This window comes from Leguminivora glycinivorella, chromosome 1, assembly GCF_023078275.1.
Source record: "Leguminivora glycinivorella isolate SPB_JAAS2020 chromosome 1, LegGlyc_1.1, whole genome shotgun sequence".
NCBI lineage: Eukaryota > Metazoa > Arthropoda > Insecta > Lepidoptera > Tortricidae > Leguminivora > Leguminivora glycinivorella.
The window spans coordinates 5,481,372-5,500,460 of record NC_062971.1 but is presented as its reverse complement, the minus strand read 5'-3'; the positions used below and the strand labels follow the sequence as shown (position 1 = coordinate 5,500,460).

Below are 19,089 nucleotides of genomic sequence, written 5' to 3'. Positions count from 1 at the left end.
AAATTGAAATTTTCTTTGCCTTCGAGTCAGGGTAGAGTGGAGTAAAATGGGATACGTGAATTTTTGAAGTTATTATAGAAATTTTATTTTCATTTTATTATTTATTTTGATTACTTTTAAAAGCGTTGGCTTTCTGTTGAGATCGAGTGAAAGAGCGAATGAGGAAGTAAGAATGGTTACATTGTGTGTGTGTGTTTGAATAATTTAGAGATGATGAATGTTTATAGATGTAAGAATGTTTTGAATGGGATGAATGACTGAATGAAGTGTGTCTCGAATGATTTTTTTTATGGAAAGAGTGGATTGATATGGACAGACAGCGCTGGAAAGTAGTCAAAACTAGTTTGGTCGGAATTTGCGGGAACAAACAAGGGGGGAATTTTGGGAACACATTAGTCATAAAATTCTTATTGGTTAGGTTAAAATCCAATGGATTCGACCCATTTCAAGGGTAGTTTTTTGTGACTACTAACTACACAAGGTAATAAGACCCACACTGAATCCACACACCTCATCTTGAATGGGATGTATTTGACAATCGACATATTTTAGGGCCGATATCGTCTAGTGAGAACGAGGCTCTTTTCAATATTTGTTTCCTTGTTATGTGTTCAAATATGTGAAGTTTAGTATCATCAAATCATTTTTTCATTTGATCATGATATGGTACCGAGTTGAGGTACATGCTTATGTCATTTAAGGTTTGTTTTATAAAAAAAAAAAACACATCCAAACAGATCTTAAGTCAGTATATTTTATTCAAGTATGAGACATGCGCCAAAACATGTGGCTGGAGTGAATAGGTAGAGAAATTGGTTTGAGTTCCGACAATGGAGATTGAAGGCTCTGGACTTATAATGAGAGCTCTAAAGGTTTCTTCGTAATTGCGTGGGAAGTTATTGTGAACTCGTTGAAATTATTACGATAATTATTCCGGTCCAACAGTGTGGATGGAATGAATATTCGCCGCGACCGGGGAACGAGCTAGCAAGAACGGGTTAATAGGACCTATCAGATTCACAACCTGGTATCCCTGGCGATGCGTGGACTCTGAGAAAGGGGTTATCATGGTTCATTGTCGAGATTCTAATGAGCTGATTTCAAAACTGAGTCGCTAGCAGTTGCATAGTATTGGAATACACACCACACGATTAGAAATGGGGGGATATTTCCGACTGATCTAGAAATATTTTTCTTTTATTCTTTTATTCAGTTTTATTGCTTCTTTTGCTAGATCAGATTGCAATTTTTTACAAAACTACTTTGTAATTTGTAAAAAATAGTCAATCTTGGGGGCGAGTTGTAACAGAACAAGCGTCTATGACGAGGAAATGGACTCGTTATTACATATAAAACTTACGGCGAATCAACTTTTCCTTGACCAACTTTCTTGGTGCATATTTTCTTTGGGATTTCATTGGATATTTTAACAAATAATATCTGTGAAGCTTTATCACATGTATAGTCACGTCTTCACTCATAAAATTCAATGTTATTTGATGCAAAACAGGTTGGAAAAAACGTATTTATCAACAAACTACGTTCACATGGACGGAATACTGACACTGACAGTTGTCAGCTGCGTAGCGTTCCGATATTATGTCTTGATTTCAATCACAGGTCATGAAAGTTGATAATGATTAGTAGTATACTTTCTGGATGTGTTTAATGTAGCATTTAGAAACAAAAATGATATTTTACTGCGTATTTGATCTACAAAACTAACTAAAACCCTTTAACAAAAAAATATCTGCATACCTATACTAACCGCAATACATAACTCTTCGTCGCTAACTAGGTATCAATAAAATTATTCCTATATCACTTTGGAACACGTGCAGTCATGCAGATGTTACTATTGAGAAGCAAAAACGTACGTGCTGAGCTGTCTTGGACATTAATGCCTAAGGCGTACGACTTAGTAAACAAAACAGTTATGACCTTTTTCTTATGCATGTAATTTAGCGGCTATCCATTGTTACTTGTCGCTCTTTTGTAGCCGTTTTGTCGCTCTTTTGTAGCCGTTTTGTCGCTCTTTTGTCGCTCAATTGTCGCTCAATTGTCGCTCAATTGTCGCTTTTTTGTCGCCAAATTCTGTCGCCATTTGAATCTATAAAAGGGTCGGAGGGAGCCGACGCGCGTCATTCTTAAAATATCTACAAGACTAACAGTGTCTCTGGCTTTCGTGTGTTACTGGTGAGTGAAGTTGTTCTGCTATTATTTCTCTGTTTGTTTTTACTTGGAAATTATTCTAAGTGATTGTAAACTTTGAAATTGTGTCTCTGTTTGATTGTGCGGGGACAATATCGTCGTACAGTTAGACTTAGACCTATGGTGGAATTGCTTTACCGTCAGTTGTGGGGTTATTTTAGTGTTCTATTTATAGTGTAGTGTTACATTCAAATTAATGTGTATAGTGAAGTTTTCTGTGCTTTGTTTCTTGAGTGCCGTCAAGCAATACAAAGACTGGGTCGATGTATGGCTGGTGCTTGGAGATAAGTCTGTGTTTGGTTTTGTAGGGAGTAATTCTTGCAAAACTAAGCTTAGATTATAGCACGTAAAGGAAACTTCACTCGTTTGTTTAGTTGGTCAGTAAAATTGAATTTAGTAATTTTCTATGGGGTTATTTTGTGAAAGTTATAAGCCAGATCATTGTTTGTGACAGACTGTTGTCCGGCTAGGCGCTTCTTCCCTTACGGTGTCAAATAAGAGGCGTTTAGGGGTCTTTTTGTTCCAAGTGGAGGGCTTGGACGCTTTTCTATACTTACAAAAGCGTATTTTCTCACCGGTCTCAAAGAGTCCAACTGTTAGATGGAAGTGAGGACTTTCACGATTGACGAAAGACATTAGGAGTAATCCTTGCTCACAGAAGTCGGCAGTATTTGAGGCTGGGGTCCTATATATATATATATTTATTTACTCGGTGCTCTGGTCCATGCTGGCGTTGGTCGCTGGGGATTTCGGTTGTGATTGATCCATATCTAAGTAAAGTTTGATCGCAGCTGGGTCTCCCATGTGGCTGGTACTGGTGTGTCCTAGAATACTGGATATATACACGGATAGGGCGATCTACTCTCTGCTACCCTAGCCTGCGGGCAAAAGCAGAGGGGGGGATCATAACTCAAGCCTATAGGTTGCCTATCTCAGCTTCGCTGGCTGAACTGTACAGCTTATGGTAGGGATACACTTGTGCATATTTTGAACACAAGATCTATGGTAAGTGATGGTCTGTGTTTCAGATATGCTAGAGTAGGGAAAACGATAGGACTAGGGTAAAGTCACACACTATTTCTATGAAAGTAGAGTTCTTTTATGATTGGTCTTGGAATATAATTGGTCAACGTGTATTGTGGAGAAATAATTTAACTACTACTATTTATATGGTTTAAATGGACTTTAAATGTGGTGTTTACTATCTTAAAATAAGTGGTAGAACTGGTAATTTATAAAATCTCTTATTACTTAATTTATCTGAGTGAAATTAATAATTGTGGTAGCAATTTCTGATCTTTCGGTGTGGCTGCGGGACACTTAGTGTTGCTAACTGGTTTTAAAGGTAAATTCTATCAAGATGGTTAGGGAAACAAACTATTCTTTGGAATAAAAAGCATAGGTTTGTTATAGGGCCCAGTGGCATGCGAGCGCCGTCCACTGATGGAAAGTCAAAAGCTTAGAAAAGTTAGTAGACTTAGTTCTTATAAAAGTTAGCAACTGCTCGGTGTTTCGATAAAACATTAGAAAGATCGAGAAGTTATGGTCTATTAGCAGTATTGGGGAAAAGGGGGTTTAGCTAGGAAAAAGAAACAAAATAAAAAAGGGGTTAGTTTGTAGATAGATAGCCCTTCAGGCTTACTTGCTTAGGATGCCCGATAATGTGGTTTGATTGGGCCTAAGGATTCCAGACGGTATCGCAAGTTCTCACCCCAAACCGGAATCGAAAATAGAGCGTAGCCGATGTTTTCTAAAATATTTTTTAATATTTATTTCATGTAAGTTTCACTCACTAACTTTTTTTCTAAAATTTCTTCATTACGTCATTAATTTTCTCACTCATAACTTTCTAGGCCTAAATCTGATAAAATACTCTTCTATAACACTATATTATTATGCTACAATAACCTTTATTCTTCTTTAAAATATAAATAAATAAAATTTTAAATATTAGTCAAAAATACAGCTGATACTCATTAAAGGATCTAGGTTATCGCGGTTCACATCGAAGGGTTCTACTTATTCACGCTAGACGATCACAAGGCCAAATTTACGGGGTATATTTAAAGGGGGGTTAGCTATACTGTTGATTAGTCGAGTAAGTAAGTAAATAAGTAAGGTGAGCGGAGGTTTTAGTTACAGTAGTCTGGCTCTGTCGCGCCAATACGCAAGAGCGATAGAGATAGATAATATATCTACGAGCGTTTCGTGAGCGTTTGTGCCATTCGGCTACGTACCCAGATGTTATTATGCATGTTTACAGCCTACGGTGGCGTGTGATTATCAGCTAGGTGCATATCAATTACATCGTAAGGAATACTACGGACTGTTTGTAAACAATAAAACATCGCTTTGCGGTTTTGCATTCGTGATTGATATGCCTTAGCTACAATTTATGGACGTTAACAGGAAAATAAAACCGTATAAAATTAGTTGTATTTCAATGCATGAATAGGAATATTATTTATGTGGATCGCAACGCAGTATTGTCTGCTAAGATTTTTTGTAATATTTTAAAGGATAGCACCTTGAACTTCTTGTTTCGTAGGTTGTATCACTACTATAATTAAGCAGGAATATTGTAAAATAAGTAATCCTTCCGTATTACTTATTAATTTCGTACTATTTGAGCCAGATGTATGAAGCGCAAGTTACGCATGCATATAATTTTTTTTTTTTTTAGATAGCCCGTTTATGTATCCCACTGCTGGGCAAAGGCCTCTCCCCGTGATTTCCACAGCTCCCGTTGGTGTGCTATTTCTGGCCAATTAGTCATGAAGGTGTCAAAGTCGTCCCGCCATCTCCGTCTGGGCCTTCCACGTCCGCGCTTAATTTGAGGCATCCACTTGGTGGCTATGCTGGCCCACCTATCCGGGTGCATGCTACAAACGTGGCCTGCCCAGTCCCACTTTAGTCTGGCGGTCTTCTCCCCCACATCAGCTATTCGTGTTTTGGAGCGCAGTGTAGTGTTTCGGATGCGATCCGAATGCATATAAATAGCAATACAAAAAGTGTACTTTTTGTGCTACTAATATTTCTTATCCTTATACAACTTTTCTTGTAGGTATCACACAGTGGCATAAAAACGGTGAAGGAAAACATCGTGAGGAAATCGGAATAATTCCAATAAGGCCTAGTTACCCTTCGGATTGGAAGGTCAGATGGCAGTCGCTTTCGTAAAACTAGTGCCTACGCCAAATCTTGGGGTTAGTTGTCAAGGCGGACCCAAGGCTCCCATGAGCCGTGGCAAATGCCGGGATAACGCAAGGAGGACGACGACACAGTGGCATAAATATATTAAAAATGTAAGAATATAACAATAACAATCGGATACTTAAAAACATTTGGACATTGGCATTTGCGTGTTCAACTTCATAACAAGCAATCTTATTTAAAATTCTAACATACGCACAATGAGGAAAACGTGTATGTTAATATTGTCTTTCCGTAACTTAGTTGCAAACAGGAACACGGTAGCACGACACATGTTAACCTGGATATCTGTTACTTTATATTGAGTACCACAATAATGATGATACCCAGTGTGGTGACGGGTTACAAATTCCACCACCTTTCCTCCCAGTGGGTGTCGTAGAAATCGATTGTGGGATATGGGTTCATTTTGTGGTGTGAACGATGGGGATGGGCTAGAAACCTGTCACTAATTGCTAAGAGGCACTGAATATTTTCATGTGTTCTGCCTACCCCTTTTGGAAATATCGTTGTTAGTTTATGCTCACCTATCTAAACGTTTCGGTAACGCCCATGAAGCTGTAGTTACTAGTACTCGGATATTTCCGACGTATTCTATTCTATAATTAAACAACGTTTAAGCTAATAACGTCAGTACGAAGTAGATAGAATAGTGCAAATTATGTTCAGGGTCGCCAATAACTACGTGTAACATACACTATATTACATCATATAACCATAACTAGAAACATATGATAACTTCTATACTTGGAAGAAGGCCTTTACTTCTATCAAAGAGGATCGAGTATTATAGAGAGTTACTGTCATAGTAAAATCACATAGACAGCCATCTCTCGACACAAACTTTTGAACCTCAGTTTTGACAATTTGGTCCATATTCCTAGCTCTTGATAATATGTGTTAAAATGTCAAATATTAATATTAGAGCCATCTAGCCGAGCGATCCCCAAAGGTGTAACGCCATCTAGGCCACCGTACCTTTTTCTCTATGGCTTTGAGGTACGTTTTTTTCTTAGACTTTATCCGTCTATACGGAGTTACATATGTCTTTGCTTGGAAGAAGGCCTTTAATTCTATTTAAGAAGGGACAGTTCGATCCGTCTAAATGGAGCATAAGTCATCATCCTCCTTGCGTTATCCCGGCATTCGCCACGGCTCATGGGAGCCTTGGATCCGCCTTGACAAGTAATCCCAAGATTTGGCGTAGGCACCAGTTTTTACTAAAGTGACCATTTTGTATAGGAAGGACGTAAGACATGCCCCAGGTGGCGTGGCGGCGGCGTGGCGCGCGCCGCGCCGCTTGGCGGCGCGTCTTACGTCCTTCCTATACAAAATGTACTGAGGAGACGTTTTTTGAATTACATTCAGGCGGCGTGGCGCGGACGTCCTTTGCGCGCCCCGAGACACGCGACGCTTAAGTGGGAACGCTGCCTTAGGCAGACCATATTATATTTGTCACAACCGAAGAAGGAAGGTCAAATATCGAAAATGTATTTTACCAGAATGATGATGAAATAAAATAAAAGAATCGCATTTTTATACAGTCGCCAGCATGTATATCTGGCGGCGACATACTCTCGCGACAATCATGTGCTAAGGCCTACTGGGTCACTGCCGTCACTGGGTATTCACTTGTCCCGATAACATAATATGTTATCGAACATTAAGAGGTTAAGTATGCCTAAAGTTTAAACTGCAATGCAACTTCGAACAAATTACGAATATTCGCGATAAATATTACAGCGACTGACTCATGATATAGCGGATATATATGTATATGTAACGATGATATGAACTATGACTCTTATTAACATAGCAGACTGGAACGTTGTTGATTACATTTCCAGGAATCGTCACTTATTAGAAATAAAAGTATCGAGTCGAGTAGTTTAATTTCAAACTTGTCCTAGTTTGCATGCATTTGCACTAGGATCTTAAGGATATAATATCTACTCTAAACTATTAATACGAATACGAACATTCCTATATGACAGGTAATCGGATTGATCAGAGCTTGAACTCAGTGACTCATTTGCGGTTGGCGTTAAGGGTTTGGTATCTTTTAGGACTTCAGAAACCCACTTAAGCATACCGGTTTTCACACCCTAATTTTATAAACTTCCTTGATAACAAAGGTTTGAACGACGACATGCAAATTATGTATGTGTAGTTGCGATGACTCAGTGTTTGTATAGAATATACCTGAAATCAAAACGCGAGAGCGGAATTTTTCCTAAGTAACTAAAAGACAACGACATAAATAGTAAGCGCGAGCGGAGCGAGCGCGATTTTTTTCCTATTGACACAATTTATTAAGACTCAACTCGCTAGCCGGGAAGCAGCGAGCTTCCAAGCTTTTATCAACTGCAGAGCTGCGGTCTTTGGCATATTTTGGGGTATTTTGACTTCACAGGGCGCCTGTGTTCCCGACTTTTAGGCCTTATATTTCGCCATCACTATTACTTCTATAATACAGAGTTATAATTAAGACTTTAACCGCGAACTCGATCGTCACCGTCGGGATGCCCATTTCGGTAGTTTGCCACTAAGTGCCCTTCGGAATCTTATAGTCCTTTGAAGTTCGCTCATCATCTCCTGTAACGGCTGTGACTCACAAAATTGCGCCTCTGTGAGTCGTTTTTGCGCCTTTGGCTTTATGAGGAGCTCCGCTTTGGACTATCGAATAGACTCATATTTTTGCATGACTATACCTACAGTTGTAACGAACAGTCGCACAGATAGGGCCAGTCGTACTCACCATAACACTGAGTAGCAGCCAACTAAATAAAATCTTGTGTACAATTCTTGCGAACTCGTTAACGATGGCAGATGCATGATTTGATAAGGTGCAATCGACTCTTAGTGCAGGGGACAGAACTATTAAACTCAATGCTGCGCGCGTGCTGGCAATCTGGCCGGTAGGGATGCCGCTGCCAGCGCGCGTCTTTTGTTTATGCGTTTAGATGTTTACCCGACAGCTTACACTTAGTTCAGCTAGACCGCTAAGAAATAAGTACTTACATGCCAGTAGAGTTTCCCCATTCATACAGTTTGTCCAGAAGGTTCTCCGACAGTAAATGCTCAAGACACGCCCCTGATGTGGCCACTGTGTTGGTCTCTCGTGCTCTCGCTTCTAGTTCCAGCAGGGTTGCTAGTTGTTCTAAGTGATTGGCGACGGCCAGCACGTCATCGTGAAGTTGGCGTGGCTGTAACAAAGATTCGGGTTAGAAATCTACAAAATCGAATAAGAATAGCTTAAAGTGCTACAAATTTAAGATGCACGAATATTGCCCGCCCGATTTTAGAAAGGTCCGAACTATAGATTTGATTGATCTAACCCAAGTACAGTCAACCAATTGGAATACTAGGCCACTCTAGAACCCTGTCGTATTGACACCGTGCTTTATTTGCTACTAGCTTTTGCCCGCGGCTTCGCTCGCGTTAGAACGAGACAAAAAGTAGCCTATGTCACTCTCCATCCCTTCAACTATCTCAATTCAATTCGTCGCTCCATTTTGCCGTGAAAGACGGCCAAACAAACAGACACACACACTTTCCCATTTATAATATTAGTATGGATAAAAGTCAGTTTGACTTTTACTGTGAAAGGGTTCTACAGTGGCCTAGGATTCAGCTTGGTTGACTGTACCTATAGTAGTTTTGTTATTGCCTGTCCTTGAGTTAGTTACCGTTGTCGTGCGGTAGATGGAGCGCCAGTAGGGAGTGGCTTTTATACAAATCCCTACAATATTGGGATCAGGATTGGTTCTAACCATACAAACTCAGTACCAGACCAAGCATTTCCAACACAAAAGTCCTTACAAAAAAGTTCCTTTTATTAAAGTAATACCATATTCACCTGCGACTTGAGTATGATCTCATGAGCCTGCTGCCAGTGCTTGCAGAAGGAACTGTAACAGGCTTGCGGCTCGTAGTCGTGCCTCGGGTCGAGGCTCCGCGAGTGTCAATACAATATGAACCGTAGTCACCTGCGACTTGAGGATGATCTCATGAGCCTGCTGCCAGTGCTTGCAGAAGGAACTGTAGCAGGCTTGTGGCTCGTAGTCATGCCTCGGGTCGAGGCTTCGCGAGAGTGTCAATACAATATGAACCGTAGTCACCTGCGACTTGAGTATGATCTCATGAGCCTGCTGCCAGTGCTTGCAGAAGGAACTGTAGCAGGCTTGCGGCTTGTAGTTGTGCCTCGGGTCGAGGCTCCGCGAGTGTCAATACAATATGAACCGTAGTCACCTGCGACTTGAGGATGATCTCATGAGCCTGCTGCCAGTGCTTGCAGAAGGAACTGTAGCAGGCTTGTGGCTCGTAGTCATGCCTCGGGTCCAGGCTTCGCGAGAGTGTCAATACAATATGAACCGTAGTCACCTGCGACTTGAGGATGATCTCATGAGCCTGCTGCCAGTGCTTGCAGAAGGAACTGTAGCAGGCTTGCGGCTCGTAGTCGTGCCTCGGGTCGAGGCTCCGCGAGAGCTGCCGCGCGAACACCGGGGTCCGCAGCCAGCTCATTTTGGATCACGTCATTTGGGCTCCTGCTGTTACGAGTTAACCTTTTAGTTACAATCTATGTGTAAAGTCACATTCAACATGAGTGTGACTCTTATACTGAGAATGAAGTTGGTTGAGGATTTAATAAGTCTTTTCACAGATATTATGTAGAATCCTCAAAGTGAAAACGATAATAGGTAGGATTTCAAAGGAATCACTGTATTCTGTCTTAGCACTTCTTGGGTTGCCATAAATTGCAGTGGTGATCAGTTCTGTTACTGATTTCACACACCTACATGTTTACTGCCTTATTGATGTATATTATCAGCATACATCGGGGTTTTCGGAGCGGGAATGATTTGAGAAAGAGTAGAGATAAACACATATGTTAGTCTAAGAAAATATCATATTCTGCCTAATGAATAACTACCTCTCTGCGTGTTGTATACAATCTCTGACAAAGTTTTATTTTAATTTCCGTAAAAGTCTTACAACTTATAAGCAGAGATCGAACGGATTTGCGACATTCTTAGTGACTTACGTCATTTTAATGACTTTTAGTATGAGATGACGCACAAAAATCCGATCTCTGTTTTATCTGCTTATAAGGTAACAATAAAAATAACTTTAATTAATTACCTGCTGTAAATTTAATAGTTGACACGATTTTCAGAATAAACTATGAAGCATTTTCTTATAAATGAATAGACTTAACTGAAGAGGTTGATAATGAATGGCCATTATAAAATATGTACCTATAATATGTATGATTAATCTTTATTTATTTTTCAATCAATTATTCATTCGGTAGAAACCTGCTAAATTAAATTAAAATTTATTTATTTCAAGTAACACAACTCATAATTTACAATAAAATATAAAAATACACAGACACAACACACATACTAAAAAGTCAAGCAGCTGTGAAGCTGCTTGACTTTTGCGGATACTTGCGGCCAAAGCTAAAGTACAATCTGTTTTTAAGTAAATAGCTACTCTTTGGATAAGGTCAAACATTCCCGCTCCGAAAACCCCGATGTATGATTATCAGTATTTCTACTTTTCTTTATTAATCCTTAACAATCTACATTTATGATCGAGATGCAATCATAAATGAAATCATGAGTAAGCATTTTCTTGACATTAAGTAATTTTTAGAATTGTTGTTGAATCATTGTTTATTATATTCATACCTATTGACAAAAATCTATTTAAGTCTAAATATGTTAATAGAAAAGATCTCTACATAGTCAAAGTCACATTACAAAATAAGATTAAAGAGATAACTTTTTCTGTCTCACTTACAGGATGAACTGTGGATGGCTTTGACATTTTTGATAAAAAAATAACTGGAAAATTGAATTACCTACACCTGATCTAGTCACTATTAAATACAAAATTTTTGATAATTTTACATCCTATAAATAAAATAGTGAAATGTGGAAATAAATTAATATTTATTATAAAATAATTAGCAACTGCAACATAGTATAAACAGAAAATGATTGAAGAGACTGTTAATATAAATTATGCCCCATGAAGGGATCACATTTCCAATAAGTACTTCAGAATTATTTTTAAAATATTGTAGCACTGCCTATTACCTAAGGCAAACTTTTAGCTTTTGACACCTCTTAATAATAACTAAAATGACTGATGGTCAAGATCATAGACAATACAGTGCATGAAAGAAATTTGCTTAAGTGTTATCATTACTCAATTAGCTATTTTTGTTATAACAACATTACAAATGTGTTTATCAGTGTAATTTGCACAGTACAGTCAACAACACAGCTGTGAACACAGACAAAGTGCCAAAAATATGTATACAGAACTTTATTGCTTGTACATTAAAGGTGTTACATATTTTTGGCACTTTGTATTCACAGCTGTGTTGTTGACTGTACACACTGGACAGGAAAACCATATCACCAACAGGCTAATGAATTGCGAAATAAATCATAATTACACAGTCCACTTTCACTATCTGTACAATAGAGGGGAAATCAGATCTGTGTGAACACAATAACAATGCTGCCGCAAAACCATGGGGAAATTCATATGCACATTCCAAACCTTACCTTAGTGTTAAGTATTAAAAAAAATAAAGTTTACACAAAAATGAAGCAAATAAAGTTTAAATTCTATGACAATTATATTAAGAACATTCAAAGAAAGTTTTAGATGTCTTTTGGAGCTATGTACGAAGATTCATAAAAACATTCATATTTTTCCCGACAGAAAACAAGAATTTATAACAGAATTTCATGTTATATGTATGAGATTAAATATACATCAAGGGTAAGCATTACTTGTGAACCTTGACATTACAGAGTTGTCTTTACCTAAAACTTTAAACACTGTTTTTAGATACATTTAAAAAATATTACGTACCCGCTGAGCGGACACAGCGTAAATGACATAAATATACAAACCTTAGGGACGATTCTCGAGTCGAAAATAGATGCAGCAAGCCACAAAATAAACCACAATAACTACATGATACGCAATACGAAAATTATGTCACCCGCCACTACAAGGTGGCTCGTTCCCACCACTGTTTAACAACACTGACGCAATAGCAAACACTATCCAATTGTTTAATGTGGAGTTTCATTTAAAAATATGCAAAACGATAAATATCTACAATTCGTAGAAAAAAGGAATGCAACAAAATACACATCAGCCCATGACAGCACTTCACAGATTAGATATTTTGATTACACATGTTGCCATGTAAAACGAGACTTGCCAATAGAGAAGAGAAATTTCTGAAATAGGTATAATATTATTTACATTATTACACATGAATTTTATTAAATTTGTATAACAATGGTGAATGTATGTTATTTACAACATAAAGTGTTTGAAGGTTTGTAGCAAAGAATATAATACTCACTAGGGTTTGTAGTAGGACTGGCAGCCTGACAGTTCGTACATCATTTTCTAGATGGCGCCACCTGTATCACTTGAGGTTATTTAAAAAATTCAAATAAAACTAAAAACTATGTGGTATGGACTGAAAATGTCTGTAATTATTGCAAAGTTTATAGCAAGGTTTATAATATTATCCTATAGTGTTTCTAAATTTCTATTATTTAAGACTTAAGTCGCAATTAAGCTTCGTAAGTTGTTTGTTTAATTAGCTACATAACTGTACTACCCACGTACGCGTAGGTACTTTGCATTTACCAAAGACTTAATTATAATTATGTATAAACACTCTATCCTCTTTGTATTTAGCTACTGAAAACGATTAATGAATACCACTTTGAAACATAGTTATACATACTTGGTTATACTCAGGATAATTTATATATATTACTAGCTTTTGCCAGCGGCTTCGCTCGCGTTAAATTCGACAATTGCGGATAGGTACAAAAAGTAGCCTAAGTCACTCTCCATCCCTTCACCTATCGCATCGCTACTTAAAAAATCACGTCAATTCGTAGATCCGATTTGCCGTCAAAGATGGACAAACAAACAGACACACACACTTTCCCATTTATAATATTAGTACCTACTTATGGATATCGTCCTTGGTTATACCTTGGTATTGCCGTACCTATTTTTATGGCAATTTAGAAGTAGCTTTAGGTATGCTTCAAGTCCGCAAGATGTCACTAGATTAATCGTATTAATGAAATCATTATTAGGTATATTATGTATTTTTCAGATAATGGAAAGACGTCCTCGTAAAGCAAAATCAAGGTCGCCAGCTGCAAGAAGCCCTAGTCCTCACAAGAAGACTACTGAACCCACACCATTGGAGCTGGACCGTTACATACCGTGGATGTTTGCCAAATTGCAGTCGGAACTAACCGTGGTGGTTAGAAGAGTGCAGCAAGGTTAGTGAACATGTTTTTGAAACTTTTCTTCGGAGAAACTGGGAAGTGACATTGCCCACTCTAGGACTAGGAATGATACGTAAAAAATGACTAGTACATACTAGTCATTTTTTACGTATCAGTCCTAGTCCGAAGAGAAGTCCGAAGTGGTAGCTTTTTGTTTAAATCAGTCCTAGTCCGAAGAGAAGTCCGAAGTGGTGGTGGTACCCATCCCCATGCCTTCTACCCATGTAAGTATATGTAACGGTAAAGATAAACAAAAAGCTACCACTTCGGACTTCTCTTGCGTAATATGTATTTAATTTTTCAGAGGAACATCCTCGCGGTCGGAACAGATTATTGAGTACTAGTTCGCGCGTTTCACGAGTGTCCACCGTGTCTGTTCGCCGGACCGAATCCTATCCCACGCTGCTAAAAACGGTACCTACAAACACATCCCTCGTTACCGTAGAAAACGCCATACCATTGACGATAGTTTACAGCCGAGCCGGCCATGCCATAGAAATTGCTATTAACGCCAGTACATTTCCGATAAACCGACAGCTTACTAATGTCATCTCACTCTTACTTCCCTATCATACCCGGCTCAATAAATTTACCTGCCAAGGAAAAGGTGTACACTCCAGCGACATTGCTGAAATAGTGAAAATGTTGCAATTTTCAAATTTAACCGACATATGCCTTGATAATACTTTTGTGCCGCAAGGGACTTACTATGTCCTATTAGACCAAGCATCGTCGCTAAAATGTCTTTCTCTAAGTAAGTGTAAAATCAATGATACCGTGTGCAAGATAATGGCTGAACGCCTGCAGTGCAATGGTCCCGCATCTAGAAATCTCCGTATGCTCAACTTGTCTTGCAATTTAATAACCGATGTAGGCGCTCAGGCGTTAGGAAATTCACTGAGGACCAATCGTCACATTATGCATTTGAATTTATGTGGCAATGGTATTACAAATGTGGGTGCTGGATATCTTTTGGAACCTTTATCAGAATTCCCTTTTACTGCAGATGAAATTAAGGAAAGAATTCGCAGGAGGAGAGATTTTTACAATAGGAAAGCAGATATACCAAAATCCCCAACAAGTACTAATACTAATTTGAGCACTGATAATGGAAAGGATAACAAAGCCAAACCTTTTCTGAAAAATTCTTCAATTAATTCAAAGATAAATGTGAATTTAATTGATGAAAAAGTGGTGGTAGATGATTTTTCTGATCCTTCGAATACAATATTTAAAAACGGCTGTTCCTATTCTATTGGGAACTTGATCTTGTGCTCGCTGAATCTTGGATACAATTGTTTGGATTACACAGTTTTGTCAAAAATTATCGATGTCTTAATATATCAAAAGGATCAAGCAAGAGCTCTGACACGCACGGGTTTGCTGAGGATTGTTCTAGAAGGAAACAATTTGCCTGTTAGCTGCGAGGAATATAGCAAGATTGAGATGTATCTGGCTATGCTTAATAATGAGGCTTTGGCTTTCAAAAAGAAACGAAAATCCTCATCAAAATCACGACGAGAGTCAAGTTTTAGAAATGCTACGACCTCTAGTGTAGTTCTGCCCTAATACGTACTTATACGTACTTTAAATATTACTTGATATAGTTCTGAATGTAAACTTAATAGGATTTATTGTAGTGTTTACTATCCTAGCTTAAATATTTCAATACCCCTCAAGTATTGTAACAACTTCTTTACCAACTTACAGTTTATTTAAAATATTTGTTCGTTTAGAAATTTTGTCTTGCTCGTTGCCTGAGATGTAAAAATATGTATACGTTGATATATACCCGACCTTAAATCAGGCCCAATGAGTATTAGGTACATTCTTCAGTCAAAAATAAGTCAAAACATCGATGAAAATAATAAACTGTCATTATTCTTTCTCCTGAGTTTTGATATGGTGACATACCTGACATATATACCCTATATTATAGATTATTTACATTAAAGAAAACTAAAATATATTTAAGCGGCATCGGCCCCCATTGGGCAAGTAAGTAAGTAAATGTTACGAGTATTGGTTTTTATTTAATATGTACTTAGCTAACTTTGTTTATAAATCTATAATGTGATAAGCTATCATTGTCTGTCGCTTTTCGTCTATCCTTTTATCCTCACGTTTCAATTTTTATTGTATCTTTAATAATATAAATACCTAATCGCTGCGCGCTGGTCTCACTTTGAACTCGCTCGCAAATCGCCGAAAATAATATACCTATGGTAGATATAGTGCCCTTGTGGCATACTTCTCTAAATTATGCTAGATTGATTCTAGGACACCCCTTCAAATAATCTCTCAATGACAAAATAGTCCACGGTACGGTACATTACGTATAGTACACAAGGACGTATATAAGGGGGGGGTTCAGGGGGTTCAAACCCCCCCCTTAGGCAGGGCCGGATTAAGGGTAGAGCGAGTGGAGCGGCCGCTCTAGGCGCCACATGGTAAGGGGGCGCCAAAATCGAGAATATGGAAAAATCCATACCAATAATTATACGTTGCGTGGGCGCGCACATATCACAAAATGGCGAGACGATTCGGAAATTAATCCACCTATTGAAAATCTAGATTTGTAATTCAGATTAAGTGGAAAGTTGCACCATATTGCCATTCATAAGGGCGCTGTTGCTAGGGCGCCGTAAAAGGAATGGCAAAGTTACGTCGCTATCCAAATGCAAAAATATGAGTCTACCCGATAGTCCAAAGCGGAGTTCCTCATAAAGCCAAAGACGCAAAACGTCTCAGGGAGGCGCAATTTTGTGAGTCGCAGCAGATGGTGAGCGAATTTCAAAGCACTCAGATCACTTAGTGGCAAAATACCGAAATGGGCGTCCCGACGGTGACGATCGAGTCCGCAGTTAATCTCTTAATTAACTCTTAAGCATTAATATAAAAATAATAGAGATGGCGAAATATAAGGCCTAAAAGTCGGGAACATAGGCGCCCTGTGAAGTCAAAATACTCCAAAATATGTCAAAGACCGCAGCTCTGCAGAGTGCAGATGCAGACGATAAAAGCTTGAAAGTTCGCGGATTCGCCGCTGGCGGGTTGTCTTAATTAATCGAGTCAATAGGAAAAAAAATCGCGCTTACTATTTATAATTATCTGCTCTTTTAGTTAGGACAAATTCCGAATCTGCTTTCCTGACTTGGCCACTTTAGTGCCCCAATTTGTTTGTTATTTTATGTAGATGATATTCACGTTCAGCCACACGTAACTATACTAGGGTGCGACTACGAAAGTTTAACCATTTGTCCCTTTCGCACTCTGTCTGATGAAATCCATAAATTTTGTATTGCGTTAATCTTCAGATTACGGCATTACTATGAAAAAATTTCGCGCTCGCTACGCTCGCGATTTATTTTCCTGCGTAGTGATTCTTCTTCCCAAGGGCGCCGACAATTTAAGCCCTGCCGGTGAACTAGTGGCACCTCGTACAACTGGTCGCCAAACCCATCGCAATAATGTTCCAGGGGAAACTGCGGAGATATACTACCGGCGAAACGTATATTATCCTTTCTTGGAACATTTGATATCCGAGTTAGATCCGAGTCATTGGTCAACCCTGGAGCCTGAAAAAAAACCTAGACCTGCTAGGGATCATCCACATATTACGTCACACCAAATTTCAGGTTTTTGGACCCCTCCCCTATGTCACGCTTTTTTGTATCCCTTTAACAGGGATTGTCACATTTAGTATGACCCCTCCCCCCCCCTTACACTGTGACGTAATATATGGATGATGCCCTATTGGGGCCATCGACCAGTGTGATCCAAATTTCTTTCCTTCGATCAGAAAGTTGCTATTGAAACTGGCCACTTTGCCAGTATCAACAGCAACTGCTGAAAGAACTTTTTCAACCTTTTTTTTTTAATCTTTTATTTTATAGAGGCTTCCGTACACTCGTGGTGACGATGCCAGCCTCATAGGAGATTTCACATGTGTACCTACCTAACGCTCAGATCTTAGTGCGAGATATTTTTTAAAATACGTAAATATTTTCTCAGCCTCTTTTGACAAAGGCTGTGAAAGCCAGATATTTAGGGATAAGGCACTATCTAACATATCGCCTAAAATGTTTCTCCGCTCATCTATTTTTCAACCTTAAAAAGGTTAAAAACATTTTTGCGTAATAGGACGGGACAAGAGCGCCTCACGGGGCTAGCCCTTATGTCTATCCATAGGGAAATAGCTGCCGTAATAATAAACGCTAATGATATTGTCAATCAACTAATTTTAAGAAGAAAAATAATAAGAAAAGTTTTATAACGAAGTAGTGTCTTTTATTTTGCATCATTATTAATTAAATGTTCGAGACCTCTTTTTATCCGGTTGAGTTCATGACCCGGACCCCCCCCTTAGACTTTCTATATATACGTGCTTGAATTAGTACAGTCGAGTTCATAAATATGTGTACATTTCTTCACCTCAATTAATTGCAACAAGGTGAAAAAAATGTACACTTATTTATGAACTAGACTGTACCTACCTATATATACGAGTTGGGAGCTACATATAGGTACATATTATGTACCACAAAATCGACATAGAAAGCCAACTGATGCACGGTGTTCAAACAATGGTAATAACATCCTTGGTGCTTCTAAATCTATCTTCCAACCACATAATAGACGCAGCAGTGAATATTCAGTCTTAGTCTTGATAACTAATAGAAGTTTGCGCTGTTTGCGGTGTTTAAATTTCGTTGGTAACCGCATCCCGGCTTTGTGCGAGCTTTTAGCTTGAGCTGTTGATAGGATTTCTACAGAGACAACTGTAGACATTTAGTAGGTACTAGCAAAGACATATATAACTCCATATAGACGGATAAAGTCTAAGAAAGAAACTTACCTCAAAGCCCTAGAGAAAAAGGTACGGTGGCCTAGATGGCGTTACACCTTTGGGTACGCTCGGCTAGATGGCGCTAATATTAATATTTGACATATATCCAACAATATATCACACGTTGGGGTTGGAATGAAAAAAATATCAAGCTAACAATATGGGCCAAATTGTCAAAACTGACGTTCAAAAGTTTTAAGTTTGTGTCGAGAGATGGCAGTCCATGCACTATGATAACCGATTTTACTTTGATAGTATCTCTCTATAATACTCGATCCTCTTTGGTACTAGGTAACAGTACTCCCGTAGGTGTATACTGAATGCTTACAGTATACGGAGGGTACGATCCGTATGTTTTTGAGTTTATATAGTTTTACACGTAGAACTAAAATTACCATTATCATTGGCAATCTTAGATTGGGTCAAGCTGTATGCAGCCCAGTACGATACGAACTACGC

At 38.6% G+C, this 19,089-nt stretch overlaps 2 protein-coding genes across 2 annotated transcripts in view; one reads left to right on the top strand and one right to left on the bottom strand.

The window, feature by feature from the left end:
- The window catches only part of LOC125224821 (FHIP family protein AGAP011705), a 63,313-nt gene extending 50,688 nt beyond the window's left edge, over positions 1–12,625 (bottom strand). The window contains 3 exon segments of the mRNA XM_048128298.1: positions 8,446–8,630; positions 9,808–9,974; positions 12,363–12,625. Coding sequence (XP_047984255.1) covers positions 8,446–8,630; positions 9,808–9,948 — 326 coding nt within the window. The 5' untranslated portion in view covers positions 9,949–9,974; positions 12,363–12,625.
- Positions 12,626–12,759: 134 nt separating this feature from the next.
- LOC125233288 lies at positions 12,760–15,597 on the top strand. The gene is made up of 3 exons (XM_048139249.1): positions 12,760–12,768; positions 13,604–13,775; positions 14,086–15,597. Exons 1-3 carry the CDS (start codon positions 12,760–12,762, stop codon positions 15,348–15,350), a joined length of 1,446 nt encoding a protein of 481 aa, XP_047995206.1. The 3' UTR covers positions 15,351–15,597.
- Positions 15,598–19,089: the final 3,492 nt, after the last annotated feature.